The sequence below is a fragment of the Mchenga conophoros genome, linkage group LG12 (assembly GCF_057382185.1).
Source record: "Mchenga conophoros isolate Kocher_MC1m ecotype Shallow Benthic linkage group LG12, M_conophoros_male_GT1.1, whole genome shotgun sequence".
In the NCBI taxonomy this organism is placed as follows: Eukaryota; Metazoa; Chordata; class Actinopteri; order Cichliformes; family Cichlidae; genus Mchenga; species Mchenga conophoros.
The window spans coordinates 12,319,950-12,339,924 of NC_140537.1; the positions used below are offsets into that span (position 1 = coordinate 12,319,950).

General features: G+C 39.2%; 1 protein-coding gene across 4 annotated transcripts in view; it reads right to left on the minus strand.

Moving 5' to 3' along the window:
• ncor2 (nuclear receptor corepressor 2) overlaps positions 1 to 18,315 on the minus strand; it is a 90,568-nt gene extending 72,253 nt beyond the window's left edge. For all 4 annotated transcript variants that reach the window (XM_085293742.1, XM_085293741.1, XM_085293739.1 and 1 more), the window contains exons 1-2: positions 18,073 to 18,315; positions 451 to 646 (exon numbers count right to left, since the gene is read on the minus strand). In XM_085293742.1, coding sequence (XP_085149868.1) covers positions 451 to 555 — 105 coding nt within the window. In that variant the 5' untranslated portion in view covers positions 556 to 646; positions 18,073 to 18,315. The remainder of the gene's footprint in view (positions 1 to 450; positions 647 to 18,072) is intronic.
• Positions 18,316 to 19,975: the final 1,660 nt, after the last annotated feature.

A 19,975-nucleotide genomic window follows, 5' to 3' on the forward strand; every position in this document is an offset into this window, starting at 1 on the left:
ACTTCCTGTCATTCAAGTGAAAAAAAAAGCCTTGCAAACACTAAAGGTCAGTGAATGAACTTTTACGTCAGCCAGAGGCCTCTTCTTTCAAGCACAGACAGCTTTGTCGACGATGCGTGGAAGAACATAATCTTGATAATTAGGAGATGTGGTGGAAATCATGCGGAAGGCCTTGATGCCGACTCCATAACAAAAACATGAACTTTCAACTCAAACATCTAATGAGGGGACCATTTTCAGGTTACGGCAGTGTAATCTGGAAAAACACCTATGGGGGTCTTTGGGGTTAAGCCCTTTCCAGTAGATCTGACTAAAATCCTGTTTACCAAATATCCAAGTAGGAACAGCCAAGCCACAACTACAGTTTTCATCTTTCAAATGTTTTTCCCTACAAAACAAAAAGGCAACACAAGTGATCCCATTAAAATCATTGTGTGTAAGGCCCCTTACCGTGTGTGCCCGTTGCAGCTGCAGTGGTAGAGTGGCGGGGTTTGGCAGGTGCCGTGTGTCCACAGTCCTCCGGCCCGGCGGCACAGTCTGGGGATGAGAGGACATGCTGGCACAGCCGCTTCCTCTACAGGCAGGAAGTGGGTGTTGCTGTAGAGCAGATGCTGCACATTATCGGCCGTTTCTTTTAGCCTGCAACCTATGAGAAAAGAAAAGAAAAAAGATTAGATGTTTTGAAAGTTAGGCCAGTGGAATTGCTCTCAACAATAGAATAATCACAAAACTGGCTGTAAGCACAGCTCTTTGATGCTTTCTGGATAGTACATCCAAAAAAAACTAGAGATCTTAGAATGTCATCACATCCCTACCACAGCTGCTCCACCCTTAGTAAAGAAGTGAGAATCCTTGCACCTGCTAGACCCAACCTCTCATTCACAGCCTACTGAATGGCCCACTGTCCACACACGGAGGACTTGCAGACAACACCGGCCAAGACAAGCAACCAGCCAGTAAAAATACTCCAAGCGCGATGGGGTTTTAGGACCAACATAAATAACTCATTTCCAGATAGAGATGTAGGTCTCAGGAGTCAGGCCACTAGATTTTAACTGCAGATGACATTATGTAAACCAGAGTGGTCACATCCACAAGGAGTATGGCATATATGGACCCAAAAAAATAAAAAAAAATTTAAAAAAAAATGGACATACAAGTAAAAACAGCCCTGAGTGCTACCTACAGAATGAGGTATAGGTAGGTCTGTCACATAGGCCTGAAACAACTTTAATTATTAATATAATATATATGTTATCATTATGAACATATATGTGGACCTCAGGCACCTCCTGCAACAAGGAAGGAAGTGAAGAGAATTTGTTACTTAAAGGTAACAGGTGTTAATCACAAGGACAGACATACAGAAGAATAAGTTAAAATTACTTTGCAAGGTAAAGGAAAAAAAGAATCATCTAATGACATGCTAACTGCAATGCAAATGCTCAGAAATGGTGGCAGCATGCAGTACTTGCAATGCACTGGCCGCAACCCTGTAATTGGGTTTAAAACCCCATAAAAAAGAGGGAATAACTGCCCTGTCCTCATTACAGCGACCATGCAAATTATAGCAGATGTTGGAAAACATATTTGCAATATAAAAATTAAAGAAAAAAAAAAAAATTATATACATACATACATACATACATACATACATACATACATATATATGAAATTTGTTTCTCAATGGGATGGATGGATACACTTATAGTCTTATTTGTGAGATTTCACTCTCCACATGATGTTCACCGTCATTCTCAGGCACACTTACAAGCCTGCTTTGCTAGTAGTAGTAGTAGTGGATGGACTAGTGCCTGCGACATGTGTCCCTGTGACTTCTGCCAGCAGAGAAATTAGGCCTCCTGCCATTTCTGCAGGGCTTTGGCTAATGACGCCTCCCTCTCATAGCTCATGTTTCAGTGCTGTGTGTGGCGCACAACAAGAGGCATGGTGAAATATGGGCACTCAACAGGGGCACTGATCGAAATCTTGACAAGATAGCAAAGTGCTTTAAGTGCACTGCAATTTTGTAAACTGAATGGGAAAGCCACTGTCACTGAGCCAAACGCTCAAAACAAGTCCAAATGCATTTCACTGCTCGACGACAAGATAGGACACAGAGTAGTTTCTTACTTTAGTCTAAAAAACGCTATGCAAAAACACTTAACAACAAACATAAGTAGTTATTAAACATATGAAATAAGCAATACCAACTATGTATTCATACTTTAATATGCAACAATGTTTAGTGATTTGATAAATTAATGACTATTAGAACAGAAACTACAAACACATTATCTTGTTTCATTTGGTTACTTCCCAATTTTATTGATGACACACATATGAAAGACATGCCCTATATCCTATGTGGAACCCTCCATTTCCAATACTGCATTAACAAATCGAGCCTTAACTACTGCTACTGGCTGTTAACTGAGCAGCAGTACTTAATTTCTTTAGTGCTGGAATATTAATTTGAGTAATAGAAAGAAGCACTTTGCCTACACTGAGATTAGTCTAATTTTAGATTTAAATTATTAAAGAATAGATAATAAGGAAAACTAATATGCTGTTTGGCTCTACAACGAAAAATTAATGTTCACTATTTTACGGAAAGTGGCAACGATATTGTGCTGGGCTGCTCCAGAAAAGCTGGCAGGTTAGCAAGTAATGGCAGACAAACATTAAAAACTACAGTCAATCACTGCAATCTGCAAGCAACCAAATGAATCACTTGGTGCAGCAATAGATTTAATCCAGCAACAGCCAGAAGCCTTCAGTAACCGCTGCCAGCCAGTCGGGGAATACATGTTGTTCCCTAGCAGCCGGTGGTTGTATCACATTCAATATGGCGAACAACTCTTGAGTATTGTGGCCATGACGTCACATGACAAACCGCAACTACTGGCTATAGTTCCTCATAGTGAGCTCCTTTCAAGTCTCTCAGCTGGGACAGGCTGAGTAATAATCTTTGCAACTGGTAATAAAGTAGAACTTTTTATAGCACAATGAACCAGAGACCAAATCACAGCACTACTTTGGGCAGAGTACTATTGTGCCAGTCTCCATTGTCTGACTATGATTTTGAGTCTTTTTTCCCCAGCACAAAGAGGGGCACTATCTACCCTTCCTTCCTGTTCAACTGTCACAAACACAAAGTGTCACTTGATTTCAGTTACGCAAAGGGCTCTATTACGAAAGGCTGAACATGGCTCTGACTGTAAGAAACAGAGGAGCTCTGTAAACATAGGCTCATAGAGGCCACAAGATGGGAAAACACTGCTCAGAGTCTCACACCAACTAGAGACTGTGCCTTTGTGTCTCGCAGTCTAAACTGTGGCTTCAAATATTTTCACAAAACTAGTGCACACTCATTGTTTGGTCAGACAGACTTGAGTAAACAGACCACAGAGGGAAAGTCCTTTAGCAGAAACCCTTAAATAATTTAAGACACTATTACTGTATTGACATAATGTGTACTATTCAAAATAAAAGGTCAAAAAAAAGAGGCCAGAAAGACTTAAACGGGGTGAGATGAGCCTACCCACGCAGAAACCTCTCTTTGATGACTGTCGTGTTCAGAGAGATTCCCCTGAGAAGTGAGAAAACAAGTCTGCAGGCCGTCACAAGATCGGCTAGGGCTGCTCGATTATGGCAAAAATGATAATCACGATTATTTTCACTGAAATTGAGATCACGATTATTTGACGATATTTATTTAACCCTTTAAGACCTACCATAGAACCAAGTCCACCAGAGCTTATATTATTATTTTTTTTACATGTTGTAGCGCCATTTGTGGGAGCATTTCAAGTTGCTATACATCAATACAACTGTTATAGCCCATATTTTAATAATATGTATGCATTAAGTGCATAGTAATTACATAAATTGCAAAAAAGTGCAATAAACTACAAAAAAAATTGAAAATCGCTTTTGTTTTGTTTACATATATTTCTACTTGGAGAAATTTAAGAGGTTTATCCCTCAAAACTTTAAATACAATAAAGTTGCAAAAAAATAGTTTCCCACCACAGGAAATTTATTTTGAGTGTCTTCATAGTTTTATTTTGGAGATACAGCAATTTTTATATACTGCAGGAAAAACAAAAAACAATCCTATGATGCAAATTTGCAAAGAAAACAGCATGTGCATCATTTCACTGTGGGAAGTGTTACGAACAGCTGATAGGAACGGCAAAGCATGTTTCTGGAATATTATGTTTTTGTTCCTGCAAGCGCTTTTTATGCAATTTTTGCAAAGCTATATGTGGAACGAAACCGTGACCTAGGACAAGCTGATGGCATCAGATGTAAGTACAACTCCTCCGGTTTCATATGCAAAACAAATTATTGCGCTAGCTTACACGGTTCAGGTTCTACAGGGATTTAACAATAGTTACGCAAAACGGAGCGTGCTGCTCTGACCGGCTTTAAAGGGTTAACAATAACTTTAAAAAAATAATATAAAATAGTGTGCAACACCACTGAAGTTTTTTTTTTTTTTTTTTTTTAAACTCTTTTCAACCAACGGCAGTCACTCTCCAAATAACTTCTGCTTAGCTTTCCAAGCTTCCCTCGGGTCCTCTTAATCAGCGGTCTCCACCCTTTTTTGCGCCACGGACTGGTTTATGCCCGACAATATTTTCACAGACGGCCTTTAAGGTGTCGCGGATAAATGAGGGAGGGGCTAATAATCGGCTCAGTCATTTTTAATGATCGTTGAAAGCCCAGATCGTAATCGTGATTAAAATTCGATTAATTGAGCAGCCCTAAGATCGGCAGAGAACAAAAAACCTCAATCAAGATGAGAGAACCAACACAATGAGTGATCTTTGACATCCACTCTGAAGCGAAAGGGGCCTTCCAGGCGACGGGCTAAACACATGCACTGGCACTGCTACAGACACCCACAGGCAAGTCGTTGGCTTGCTTCCAATGCTGCAAATGAACTCAGTCACCTCACTCTCTCGCTCTAGCGTGCCTTCCTTCCCCACTCTCTTTTTACTCTCTTCTTTTCCACATAGTAGAGTGGGCCTCAACCTTCAGCAGTGCAAGCCAATATTTCATCCTCTTACCCCCACACACCCCACCCTCCCTCTCCATTTTAGGAATGGCTTTGGAAATACTAGCACAGAGCACACAGACGGCTTGCAGTCTTCAAGTGGAGCAGAAGGCAGACTTCAAACAACAGTTTCATTCTACTGATATAAACAGTTATTCAAATCTCGGTGTGCTCAGACTTTGTAGCTTGAGCACAATTGATTGTCCTCATTCCTGAGAAAATTAAAGGATTTTTTTATATACATGATTGTGAATACTAAAATAGAAGCAAACAACTATTTGCCATGTAAAGATACAGCGCTGTAATTGTATCCTTAGCAGAGACCTAGTAAGCTCACTACCAGCTCCATATGTTTATTCTGAACTGAAGTAGCTTTGCATGATTTACAGTTCAAGGTAATCTGTGTTTATCCTAAACTGGGTCTTAGTGTATCCCCTCAGTTCATCCACCATCTCAAACAGGCCATTTTAGCTCCCTTACCCCTTCCTTTATGCCAACTTTCTTGTGATTGGCTGCCACTTGTAAACAACAAGTAGGTGAGGCTGTTATACTCACTACCCGGCTCAGACACCCAGAGAGTGCCTCTCTGGGACCTTCCTGTATTTTAAAGAGATGCGAGTGAAAGCAGCATTCATCTAAGTGACAGGAAAAATGTGGCCACTAGGGCTGTGCGATATGACCAAAATCTCATATCCCGATAGATGTCTTCTATCGTTCCGATAACTAAATAAATCACAAAAATGTTACATCTTCTGAAAATTCTGTGAATCCAAATTAGATGCTGTACTGTCATTTTTGTTAATTTTAAACCAATTCGATTACCATTACACAGTAGATTCTCTTACACATTAACCTAAAAAAACAAAAAAACAAAAACAACCTTGTGCTTCCCTGACGTCCTGATTAGACGCTTCAAAACCATTTTATCTACATGGCAGAAGATTTCTTACAGGTACTGAAAGCACACTCTCCTACAGTCTTGGTAAACTCCTGTATTAACATTTACAAGTGGTGTAAGCTTGTGTTTCAACGGGACTTTAACCTGAGTGTGTCCATGTATTTTTTCGGTCTTTACCAGTCTGCAGCTGATCCAGTGAGAGGAGAAAAACCAGTCTGTTCACACATCTTTGCACTTCCTGTGTCTTTATATAGCACCAAATGGTTATTGGCAAAATACATTTCAGATGTACGAACTGCCCAGACATATCAGGTGATCTGAGACAGGTCTGGTTAATGTCACTGGACACCCTTAACATCTTGTGGTAGTCATAACATGATTTCATATTTTTCAACTCTGGTGCTCTTATTTTTTATTTTTTTTGGCAGGGGGGACCTGCAGTCTTATAGCTAAATCTGGAGAAACTTTAGCATAGTCTTGCACATTCATGCAGCTCTACTCCAACATTTTTCCTCATTCCCCATCCACAGAAATTTAACACAGAAACAGAGCCCTTGCAATTAATCCACTGAAGCCTAACAATTAGGCCCAAATAGATCTTTTAAGGTCAAAAGACATAAAGAAGGTCAATGCCCATCCTAAGATGATACAGTGGAAATCATTACACTATTTCCAAGTGAGCTCACCAACTTCGTTTTATATTTAAAGACAAAAAAAGGTTTCTCTTGACACTGATGTTTCCCAGACATGACTTTGCCTTGTTTCACTGTTTAAATAATTCATTCTGATCGGCCCGTGTCATGAACAGAAACGCCAAGACGAAGACGTACTACAAAAAGTAAAATGAAAAGAAAAAGAGAGAAGGTGATTGTAAATACCTTTCAGTTAATCTCAGAACAAAAACACTTAAAAGATCCAAACCAAAGTGCACCAGCATTTCTAGTGCCAGGCTGAAATATCAAAACAATGACGACAAGGTAGACTGCTGCCATTAAAAAGTAGGATGACGACATAAAAATCAATGCTGTAAAGAGGTCATGATGCAAGAAATACCTTATTGTAAGTACATGTTTAATCTAAGACAGCCATAAAAAAAAATTTTTTAAAAAGAACACAGGCACGATTTGTGCCAACAGACAACCCGTGTGATATGCGATGATCAGCAGCATCTGGCCAATGAAGAGGGTATTTGCCTGGTGTGCTAATGCATTAATTAAATATGAGAGCTGGAGACTCAGGCTGGTGCGGTTCTCATTAGTTAGACAATCACTGGTGTTGCTTTCATAAGGTGACAAGTACTACATCAGTAGGCTTTCAATTATTCTTAGGCAGCACGAGGAACAGCGCGCCTGTGAAAAATATTCCCTCTTTTCCGCAACAGTGGACTCACCCAAACTTATTAATAACTGCTAGGTTTTTATTAGGAATTTTACATTTACTTAACTACTGCTCCAAACTATTAGACACCACGTCAAAGCAGTCACCAGTGTGGCTTAAATTGTCAAAAACAGATTTCTTGTGTGTTCAGCATTTAGGCTTTGAAATGTGCATCAGAATTGGCATATCTCAATATGTTTGGACTAGTAATGAATATGGGGATATGAAGATATATCCATCTATCACTAACACCCAGACCACCACGTATGTGAAGCCCTCCTATGTCATCAAAACAGAAAGACTGCTCAGAGTTTTCAGCTTGAAATAAGGTTAAACTTACACTAATGTTGGCTTTCTGTGTCTATTTTAAAAAGCGCTGTGAACAAAAAGGCTAAGAGGTGAAGTATACTTCGCACACTGTGGCAAATTTGGTTAATTTAGAGATAACATACAAAGATGTCAACATTCAAATGTCTGAAAATCAGGCCGGAATCTGCATTTTATTTTTGAATGTACTCGATCTTAATCTGGCAATAGGTGCAAGGATGCTAGAAGCTTTCCTAATGATAACACTGCTAGCTGCCACATAGGAAAGCAGTTACCCTAGTTACCCAAACACTGCAGCCTACCCCTGCTTGACTTTCACAAAGGAAATCTGCGGTCACAACACACAGTCAGCAACTGAAGACATTGTGCAAAAAGTGTGAACACCCACAGTCAACTTTGACACAGCTGTAATTTGCCTGATAGAAAGAGGTACAATGACCCTTAACCACAGCCTGTCAGACCTTTCATTTTAAATCTGACGGAACAGCACTGCCTATCACACTAACAGCAGCATGATTAGAAACAAAGACACCTGCAGCCATGAGACATGAGTAAAAAAAGAAAAAAAAAATAACAACAAAGCTATTTCAGATGCCGTGACTGAAAATGAAAGTGGAAGTATTCAAGTATAAACAGCACAGGAAGCTTCACTGATATGACTCTTATTAGGTAAAATAACCAATGTAATGCTACCCAAATAAGGTCCTTTAAAACACAAACCTACTGTGCCATTTAGTTTGACAAGAAAAGTAGAAAAATAATGCTTGCCATACAATGCAATACGATTCTTAAAAGCCTTGATATTCTGTGCACTGAAAAGAAATGTGTCAAACGTAGGTCACCTAATTTGTTGCATATGCATCACATATATTTTACACTTATTAACATTAATGCTGCTTAGATGTCTATTTCAGGCTGTAGTGCCAGTACTGTGTTCTCATAAGAAAAGCCAATTACAGAACTCTCATAAATCTTAAAACATTTAGATTTGGTGGGTATTAGGGTTCAGTATTGCTGCCAATTTAGGGTTGGACCCTAGCCCAAAAGCTAAGTGAAGCACTAGATTTGCTAGGTTTGCTACAGAGAACCATCAGGGAAGTCATCCCTGAGAGCTGTTTGAAAGTACGTACCCCTTTTCCAAAGGTAAAACTTAGGTTTGAAACCATGTTAGTAGTTTAGCTTTGGGAGATGCTCTGCTACACACCTTTAAGGGAAACCTCTATGAGACTGGTATGCTGAAGCTATTAGTATAAAGGTGTAGTTTAAAAAAAAACAACAAAAAAAACCCACTATGATTCACCTACTGTTATACCCACAGTAAACAACCAAAAGAAAAATATATAACTACTCAGAATAATCCACTAGGATAGCTGTATCAGACATAAGGTAAAAAGAATGTGAAGAAGAAGAAAAAATGCATTTGTATTTTGCAATAGACTACACGCATCATTGTCACCATTTCAACACAGACTTTAAAATGGACTAATCTGACAGGAAAGGACTAGCCAGGAGGTGGTGAGAGACTAACAGAACCAGCGATTGGCTGTCCTGAACCTCCAGATGTGGTCATCCAGCTGTGTCTATGGTGTACAGTAGAGCCATTATTGGATTTCCTGCCTGTTCCCTCGCTACTGGCCGCTTCAGCGACATTGTGTGAAATTACATAAGGCTCGCCCTGCCCCCTCCCTGCTGCCCAGTGTAGAACACAGGCCTTCACACACTGCCAACTATGACTCCCTGTAATCATGCAAGCAAAGCCACTCAACCAAAACACTCTTGAGGATCTAAAAGATACTCCCCTCCTGCTCACTCACACATGCTGACGCCAGGGAAGCAAAATTTACGTAATTTCTCTGGTAACTCCATTATGAAGAATCAACAAAAATCTTAATAAGTGCCTAAGAATGAGTTTACGGGAATACGCCTACATACAAAACAAATGAAAATGAAAGTGTGTGTGTGTGATAGATAGATATATATATATAAAAATAAAAGCAACTTGGATCTCTATGACTATTTCTCCCCTTGTAAAGCAACTAAATACATGGTAGTTGGATATCTGTATGGCTTCTTTAACTGACAGGTGTGCTAGGAAAGGCCACGAAAACCAATGTCTGTCCCTCTCCTCTGACAATTCAAGCTACTGCACTGGACTGCTGCCCTGCATGTGTAGCATTTTAATAGTCTTGTAGCACTAATTAGCAGCTTTTTTGTCTTTAAAAGTGAAGCTCACTAACCAAGCTAAAGTCTAGTTTTGAACCCTCAAGATTGGCATTTCTGCTGTCGCCATCTTGGTTTCAAAATTCAGATGTGACAGGCAGGGGAGGGTTTGATTGTGAAACCACTTGCTGGCTGGTTGACGGCTTGTGAAGCAGAAGTCACGACCCAATAAGTAAACCACAAATAATTCTACTCTTCAAAACAGTGTGACCAAGATTTACAAGATAAACCCAATTTTTAATACGACCCCAAATGAGAGACTGAGACCATAAACTCAGCAGGAAATCGTTTACTAAGTCAAATACGAAAGCTTTTCCTCGTATACTTCCATAGAAACACACGTCTTTTTGCAACCACAGCTATCACCATCTGGTGGCATTCAGATAGAAAATAGGCCAAAGGCACTTCAAATTTGGCTTGATGTTTCCTACCTGGAAGCTATGTAAAGCCATGTTTTAGTTTGTATATTGACAAAGCTAAATGGTTACATCTTCTGCTAAGTGTTTGCATTATGTCCGAGATATAAAGGTACTTTCTTTCGCTTCCGACTGTTGTATTATCACATGCATTCTGGATTTTATCAGCCAAAACTGGCCTATCGAGGATATTCAATGGTAAGTAGGTAAGTAAAACCACTGGAAACAACTCAAGTTCTCTAGCACAGTGCTAAATTATATTGTTCATTTATTCTTTGAGCATACTTGTAAAATTAACAGTTATGCAAATGCACTACAAGTGAGGCAAATCCAAAAATCTGAACTAAATAATATAAATTCAAGTTGTCTAGATAAACCTTATTCATTCAGGTCAGAAATGTCAAAAAATGCACAACAATACTCCAACTCCGCCTTCATAACTTGTCTGGTAAAGTTCACAAAGTAAAGATAAGGAATTGTTCATGTAACAGTTTACATTTTATGCAGAAATTGTTGTACGGCCATTACTGTTAGAGTACAAAATATCATTTATCTGTTACTGACACACAAAGTTATTTCCCAGCTGTGTGGGACATGATAACATGAAGCTTTAACTTATGAATCTCCCTTTATTCTCCATTGGCTCTTTAAAGTCCACCTGACATTCAGCTCTCAATTCTAAGCAGCAGGAAATAAAACTGAGGAGTGCACTTGTCTGCTGAGCTGACCTACGTCCCCTGCACTGCTGCTTAATTATTCAAGAACTTTGAAATGTTCTTCAGTATGGCAGCATGCAACCCGAGTGCCTTTTTGCCCCTCATGATAGCAGCTTCATAGAACTTCCAGTTGTGCATGACAAGGTGTCTATGCATGTACACTGACATCGTGCATGTATTGCCAAATACTAAAGTCCATACATGCCTCCAGTATTGACACAGATGGCACAAACAATACACCGCTCCCAAATATGACACACAAGCTTGAATTAATTACAGTCAGGGAACCATTTAAGCAGGGAATAAATCCAAACATTACAAAGCAAAGACCAGATGTCATATCAACAGCTTGATGTACAGGCACATTCAAAAGGACTAATTTGTTCCAAACTGCACTGTCATGGATCCAAGGTACATGTCAAGACAGGAGTTCAGTCCTCTCACACAAGCACACGCAATCAGTAATTACACTTTCATACCTCTCACTTCTACAGTGGAATACAGCTGATATGTGTTCACCAACTCTCAGCTTGGCTAACTAACATCCTTTAATGGGGGAAAAAAAACAAAAAAACAAATAACGCTGTAACACACTCTTAGTAGAAAACTTGGGCTAATCAGAGAGGCAAATGCAACACTACCCACACTGGTAGCCTACACACAAACAAGAAAAATGCCCTTTACCATGCTGTCATCTGTGTTGCGTAAGAGAGTCAAGTGAATCACTTACCACAGAGCCATTTCTAATCTTTGCTAATCCGCTGTCTGGCTCTCTTTTATAGCGTTTAAATATGGGTGACTGGTTTTAATAGCAAGAATATTTCATAGCTAGGGAAATCAAAACAGAACACCTTATGAATAATAAATGACTACCTTCTAATAACAGCATCCAAACACAGGTGTATCACAAGAGGTTTTGAGATGGTGTTTTACAACACAATAAGAAGTGCTAAGTATCTTTTCTGACCATTTAATTATCTTCATAATTGTATCGATGAAACAAAAAAAGAGTAAATTAAGTAGCTCAACATTAAACATTTGATCATATTCTCTCGTATTTAAAACGCAGTCATGTCTAATCTTCAAAGTCACCGACTAAAAGAGAAACTCATGACATTTAATAAAAAGGAGCAAGCTAACCTAAAAAGGAAAAGATACAACGATTCCTGTAATAGATCATTGTAACAAAAGGAAGTGAAGTTTGGTGCTCAAAAAAAAAAAAAAAAAAAAAAAAAAAAAAAAAAATTCTTGTTACTAACCTAAGATTCAAGTGTTTTACGATAAAGCATGGGCTTATAAAACGTGTTCTTCCACATACCAAAAAACCCCACTAAAAATGCATACTGCCACAACATGAATACAAACAATAGTAGCAGTTTAGACTGCTGTTTATACAGTTTTTGTAATTGACAGGAACAGGTAGTGCATTAACGCAGTGATAGAGCGCCATATCAACTGTCAACATCATCTACAGCCTATATACCACAAAATTATTCTGGAAGTACTTTGTATGTAACACAAACACACAAAAGCCAAACAGCCAAAAAATAAGGTATTGTTTAAAACCCTGATAGACTACTTTACAATAAAGGTCAACATGAACACCCTAAAGAGTGTAAAAAAAAAAATAAATGTCTACTATAACAAGATAGGCAATCAGTTTTCAATGTTTATACATATGAGGAATTTTACAGGTTACTTCTCAAGCAACACAAATTCCTGATTGAAGAATAGATCTCCCGTTTTTAAACTTTGCAAGGTGATGGACACAGAATCGGTCTGACCTCCATACCCTTTCAATCCCTAGGCCAGCAGACAGAACATGCCCAACCTCCTCCTCTCTATAACTGCCTAAATGTTAAAATTAGATTACTTAGATGATTAGGGCAGAAATCTGAAGCTGCAGGATAACCAATATCAGAGACATTTTCTTTGAACAACACATCACAACAAGTTTTTCCATTTGCAATCACAAAAAATAAAAAAATTTAAAAAAAATAGCACAGCTGCCTAACTTCGGCCCCCCCATGTAGCCACTAGAGCTGGGGTGGTACCATTGTCCAGTTCAATAGCACTTAGATTGTAATCTGAAGCAGAGCAACAGACCAGCTGTGCTTGATCATAATATTCTATCACACTGAGTCATGCATAACATTCTCCACACACAAAACCTACCAGGTGCAGTCCACTAGTGAGCAAGAAATGCTAGACAGCTGCACTTACTCATCCAGTGAGAAGGAAACTGGGTTGGAGGAGGGAAAGAGCCTGTGAGGCAGTTTTACAGAGACTGCCTCATATTTCTCTCTTAGGTTTCCACATGTAAACTTGAGGGTTCATGAAGTGCACCATGTACTAAACTTGTGTCGTTTCCCTATAATCACTCTGTTTGTGCAGCAGTTAGAGTAAATAAACATTTAATTTGCTGTGTCAAGTGCTAAGTGTTGGAAAAGTCACATCTGCTTGGATTTGCTGCATTATGAGGGTAAGAAACCATGTGAACTTGTGATTTAATTCTCCATCCAACTGGCCTGTATAGCCAAGATTCGGGTAGAGATTTGAATCAAGGCTTTAGCTGATATAAAACAGTGGCTTACAGCCCTGACACACCAAGCAGACAGATGAGTTGGATTGCATGTGGACAAATGTCACCAGATCTAGTAAGCTGTTAACATCTGATTAAGAATGTATATGCATGGTTTGACACTGGCCAACAAAAAGCAAGTACAAGGCAAGTGTTGTTCCCATACCACAAATACCATTTCTAAAATCCAAATAAAATCCTTATAGAGCACTAAGGACACTCAACTGAGTCCGAATCAAGAAAAAATTACATTTGCCTACCTACATACATTCATACATGTCCATGAATACATATCTGTACATTTCTTCATTTTTACAAGGATTGGTCAAGTCTGAAGACATACAGCATATAAAGCTAGCAGTTAGGATGTATATAGACAGACGTTGTTTTGCCTAATATGCCTGCTGTGCTAAATCCACTATCAGAATGTGAAGAAACAACCGCTATGACTTCAGTTCAAAACTTGTGTGCACTGTGCTGAAGAAATATCAACTAAAATTGGACTATAACCAGGCCGTACTTTCCTGTAATTCAAATATGTACCATGAGAAGGAACAGTGAGCCAGTGTAGCATATATTTAACCAGCAAGCCATTAAAAACATTCTTATTTATGATGATAGCATAGGAAAAGGCAAAGCCTTGTAATGAAACGTGGTTAGGGCTGTAAATCTTTTAAACACGCATCATGATTTGAGTTACAAAAAGGTATTTTGCATAGCTTCACTTGGGTTCACCATCTCCACCATGGTGTTGCCTATTTGCCAAAACACCCAGTTGAGGTGTTTTGGCAAATATTTAATATTTATTTCCCCAAATTAAAAACATGCTTAGGCACTACACCCAAGTCTCAAGCATTCATTATATACTTTCTACATCCACAAGTCCACTAGGATCAACTCAGGTTTAGAATTTGATTGCAAAGATCCATGTGGATGTTCATGTTTTTTGTTTGTTTATTTAGGGGGGTAACCATGCAAAATCTATAGAAAATTTACAGTACATTGCAATATCTACGCATGAACAAGTTGACTTCAAAGTAGTATAACAGAACATTAGTTTGTTATCAGGTGTCCAGCTGCCCATGTATGTGTCTGGAGTGTATTCAAGACTGATCTGACAGTTCAAATGTAACAAATGCAAAAAAAGAAAAAAAATGTAATCAAATTTGAGGCAGTCTTTTACTATGCATGTACTGCAAATGCTCACATTACTCTGACTATAACACCATTTTTAACTCATCTAGAATATGATTTTAGTTACAAGAGTTAGATGTGTTGCACATGCTCTTCCTGTATATGGTATATTTTGTTGTTTGTGGAAGATTACCTGCTATATCAGAGGCAGCTAATGGTCACATAAATAAAAAATAAAGAACTTGTGACATTTATTATTATGAAAGAAAGACATTTGGAATTTTAATGGAAATCTTTGATTTATGGCGATGCAATGTGCTTTGTCTTCCCACAAGAATTTACTGTAAGGATTCATCTTTCACAATGAAATAAAATGAAATGAGCAAGAACTTCCCCTTTCCGGTTTCATAACTCTGTTGTGTTTCTTAATAAGAGAAGAAATTGAACTAGCGGTGTAACGGTCTCCCTGAGGCTCCATGCAGAGCACGGGATTATCTCCTGCCCCCATTACCCTTCTGGAAAAGGGGGAGATATCGCCTCACTCAAATTTAACTCTTTACAATCCTGACACTATGCAATACAGACTCCAATTTTGAGGATTCACATCAGAATTAGATTTTTGATTTTGAGTGCATTATGGATTATTAGGAGGTTTAAAAGCTTTTCAGCCTGCCTGATCACACACCAAGTGTCTACAAGTACTATAACTGCTTGTAATATTGAGTGATTTTACATTAATGTACTAAATAAGCTAAACAACCTGCGCAATCAAACATCACACAGAATTTGTACTAGAGGACATTAAATGTCCAGTCCAACCGATTTTAATATGCAGCTGTCCAGAAAAATTGAGGGCTGAAGCTTAGGAAAATGATATTTGTTTCTAATAATACTTAGCTTGAAGCCCCCGAAATAACATATTACGGTGTCATGACGCAGTACCGGCGCAATATTTCCCCCACCCGACCTGCTGCCACAGCCATTACTGTCATTACTTTAACAACAGCGTGGGCTTCAATCCAATACATGAATGTAAATGCAAACAAACAAGGATGACTACATGAATGAGACAATCACAAGATTACATAAAAGCTATGGCGGAGAAACTGAGGGATTGCTTCATCATTACTGGTAACTGCAGGAACATTATTTGTACATTAGCCAACGTTGGTGGTGAAAATGGCATTAAACGAAACAGCTGATTAGCCATTTTCAGTAACAAAACACCCTCCTTGTTGCTATAAAGAGCATGTGTATAAAAATAGCTTCAGTAACACACACACATACATCATAATATCCTAACTACCCATGTGCTCATGTTGCTTATGCTAATTAGCAATGTGGAGCAGTAGGTGGTTAATGGGTGGTTAAACCATGCTAGTGTTGGGGGAGGGGTGGGATCTGATGTATAAATATCAGAGTGAAAAAGAAATGAATCAGAGGGTCTTTCCCTTTATTTATCTTCCAACTATCTTTAGATATTATGGAAATTTGTCCCAATTTGACTTGTGCACTGTACCAGATGTTTAACGGGAAAACTTCCTGCTGATAAAGTTAGATGTTTCAGTTGACAGGAAGTAATCTAAAGCAATCAGTTGTTTAGCATAACCTATCACACAAGCGTTATAAGGCACTGGAATAGCTATAACACATGCAAAATAAATACATGGATTGCATTTAATACTGATTGATTTTGAGTGAAACACATTTCATTCATTTGTGATAAGGCATTGCCTGCTTTACACAAACACACTCATCATATTGTTGTCCAACTCCTTTTTTTGTTGTTGTTTTTTTTAGCTCTGCTTCAAACCTGTGGTCTTACCACAGATCACTATTTTTATCATTGGTGACGTGCATAATCTATGTACTAATGGAAACAGGAAAATGCATTGACTCTTTGGTCATCCGTGATACAGTGCATCAAAGTGGCTTACCAACTTGGTCAAACTATATCCAGGGGAAAACCCCGTTTTATAACCAGAGAGGACAGATCAGTAAATACATCATTTAATCCCAGATATCCAGACAGTTACAGTTTAAGGTTTGCAAGTTTTTAAATATACATTACCATACCACTATGTATGTTCGCAATTGTGTGTTCCCACACGTTTCAAACGTAGGCACATAAAAGTAAGATATGAGACAAAATATGAGTTTGTGTTTCTTAGGGAACAATCACAGCAACACAAATTTCACAAGACAAATGCCTATTATTTGATTGCTGATAATCGGCTTTTATCTACAGTACGTGTTACAAGAGTTGAAGATATACACTATAGAACAAATAACTTTAGAGAACAAGGACACCATCAAGGTGAACGTCCTCCCTAGCATTCAATATTAGGAAAACGTCTTTTAAACTATTTGTAACTCACTACCTTAGGTATCCAACCAAAGTGTTTTCAGTCTTTACAGAATTAACAGGTGTGTCTCAATAGCGATTAACTACTTAGAGCCACCAAAATTAGAATGTTTTTATGACGGACTATCATTACATAGACTGACTGTAGAGACAGGAATGCAGTTTACCGGAGAATACACAGAGGTCCAAAAACCCCAGTCCAACTCCAGCAAGTATACTCACTCAGCAGCAATGTTGAGAAGCCAAACACTAACGCAAACTCCCTTTACTTTTGTTTTTAGAGACTTGACATCAAGCTGCTTACAAAACTACTGCACGCCAAATATAGCTTATCAGCCATCTGACAACAAACCAATTCGTCCCCGCTAAAGCCGATTCAGCGCATTACGTTCACTTCATGTACAACCAGTGTTTACAAACGCAAACCGGGCGCTATTGTGCATAGCCAAGTTAGCAGGCTAAATGACTTAGCTTGAACCCATTTTCTGGTACCGTATAGTAAAAAGTTGACAATCACTAATATTGTCGGATATTGGTCGTGTTGTGTGTGGAATAGCGTCAGTAACGAGTCACCACCAGTGTATGATTAATTCAGCTGAATAAAACTGGCGCTGGCTACTCGGTCATTCTGACAGCTAGCTTGGGAAGCTACCCTGGTTAGCCATTAGCCAGCCTAGCCTAGCCTAGCCATGTAGCACGTGTTCCGGATTTATAAAATAATTAACTAGCTGGGAATAACCAGCCAACTAGCACTACTGTGGCAAGATGGGTAACCAGCTAGTCGAACACCGCGAAAACATTTAATTTCATACAGGTCTGATAGGTCATGTAACTATAGCACAGCATAGAGACTCGAAAAGGTCAATACTGCTGTTTCTCCTCCAAAGAATAGCCGGACCCCGTCATCCAACAGCAGAACAGACGCCCCCCCCCCAAAACCAATGGACACAGCGAGCAATGAAAGCTAACTAACCTTAGCGGCGGGGCAAAAGAAATCATTCGGTGGTGTTATCGCACTGTGACTAACGTCCCAATCCTCGTCACTCGGTCCAATTTCGCTTAAAAGTCTTCTCGCTTCGACTAAACGTCTCTCCCCGGAATTAATCCACATGAAAGAGTAGTTTTCGTTTTCATTTAATCCGCTAGCGGTTTTCGGATACGTCGTGCCTGTTCCTGCACAACACAGTGGTCTAGTACTACTCCCTGAGCTGCTGCTGCTGAGACCATAGCAGGGATGAACCGCCTCTGTCTTTCTCAATAGGTCCATAAGCTCTCTCGCTCCTCCTCTTTACTCAAAGCGCTGCACATTTCCCATGCCCACAGCATATTCAAAATTATAGTAATTTGGCATGACTCATTTTCATTGGTAAATAAAATGTTATGATTAATTTTCCAAATAGATTTGTAGGTGTGCTATTTAGGTGATTAACAAATATATATGTATAAAGCATACATGGTACAGCTGCTTAAATTTCCATCATAATCTAACACACTACAAACAGTCCACAAGAATTTCCATCTTATCCTGGACTTATTGGTACACATTAGACTCAAACGCACTGGCCCTCTCCAGTTACACCCCTCCCTGCTCCTTTATGAACCCAGAGCCTCCAAAAAAAGGGGGGTCAACCCAAGCATTAAAACTCCAGGAAGTCTACATCTGTGCTGCTTGATTCCCATGGAGAAGTACAAGCTGTGAATACACTGACTTAACATTGAAGGATAGTATTCAGGAGATCACAACATGCCATGCTGTGAACTGAGTTGATGACTCTGCTGAAGCCGGTCCCTTGCAAATGATCTGAAACTGCTTTCTCTACTTCACACTGGCTTCTAAAAGTCACCACCCATGCTGCATCTACTTGAGTCACAGAGAGGATTTTGTGGAAAATGTCTGGCTGCCTTGTGGGGTTTTTTTTGTTGTTGTTGTTTTTCAATCAGCAGGGCTCATTAAAAAAAAAATCTGCTGAAACGTAATCCTGGTTTTTACAGTCTATGGTAGTAAGTTTCAGTTAATTTTATGATTATTTATTGTGTTATTCCACTTGGACAAGTCCTTGGCAACCTGTATTTGCCATATAACTATCTGGCACACTCCAGCCAGGCTTTATCTCGCCCTAAATTTAAGCAGCAGCCTTTCCTATGATGTCAGTTGGGATTGTTTTTTTTCTTCCTTTCTTCTTTCTTCCCTGTGTTTTTCTTTCTGCTCTGCGGTTTGGGAGACCCCCTCTAACCATCAGTATAACCACCATCTCTTCGTTCAGCCATCACAGAGCAGGAGAGATAACTGTTTATTTCAGCTGGGTTTTTTGGACCCAGCCGTTTGTCTGAACAATCTCTCCCAGATCTGCAATGCCCAATTTATCAGCTTGTTGATAAAGTGCAAATGTTTCTCACTTGCCAGTTTTGATGTCAACAGCTGTGTTTTATCTGCAGCCAGACTCCTCATAATGTTAAACAAAGCTCCAGACAAAGGCCAAATGGACACAACACTCTCTTTGCCTTTCTCTCCAAATTCTCACAACTGATAAATCTGGACAGGGCGCACTTTTTCCTGAATGCAAAGCAAATTCGGCAGCTCACTTTTGGATCCTCTGGGGTATCTTTTCTACAAGTTATTCGTGCAACTAAAGGATTGCTTCAGTAGATCCAGAGCCCACATGAAAGGCACCACCAGGGGTGAGAGCATGAACTAAGCAGACTTTGGAGATTTTAAAGGCAATCAGTTGGCAGATGCACTGCAGACATCCATAATGGCTAGGAAATAAAACATCAACTAAGCACCATCCTGTGATGACATTACAACAGCCACAACTCCATTGAATTCTCAGCCCACATCTTTCTATCACCAGATAAATTTCTGCAAATAAGGAGTG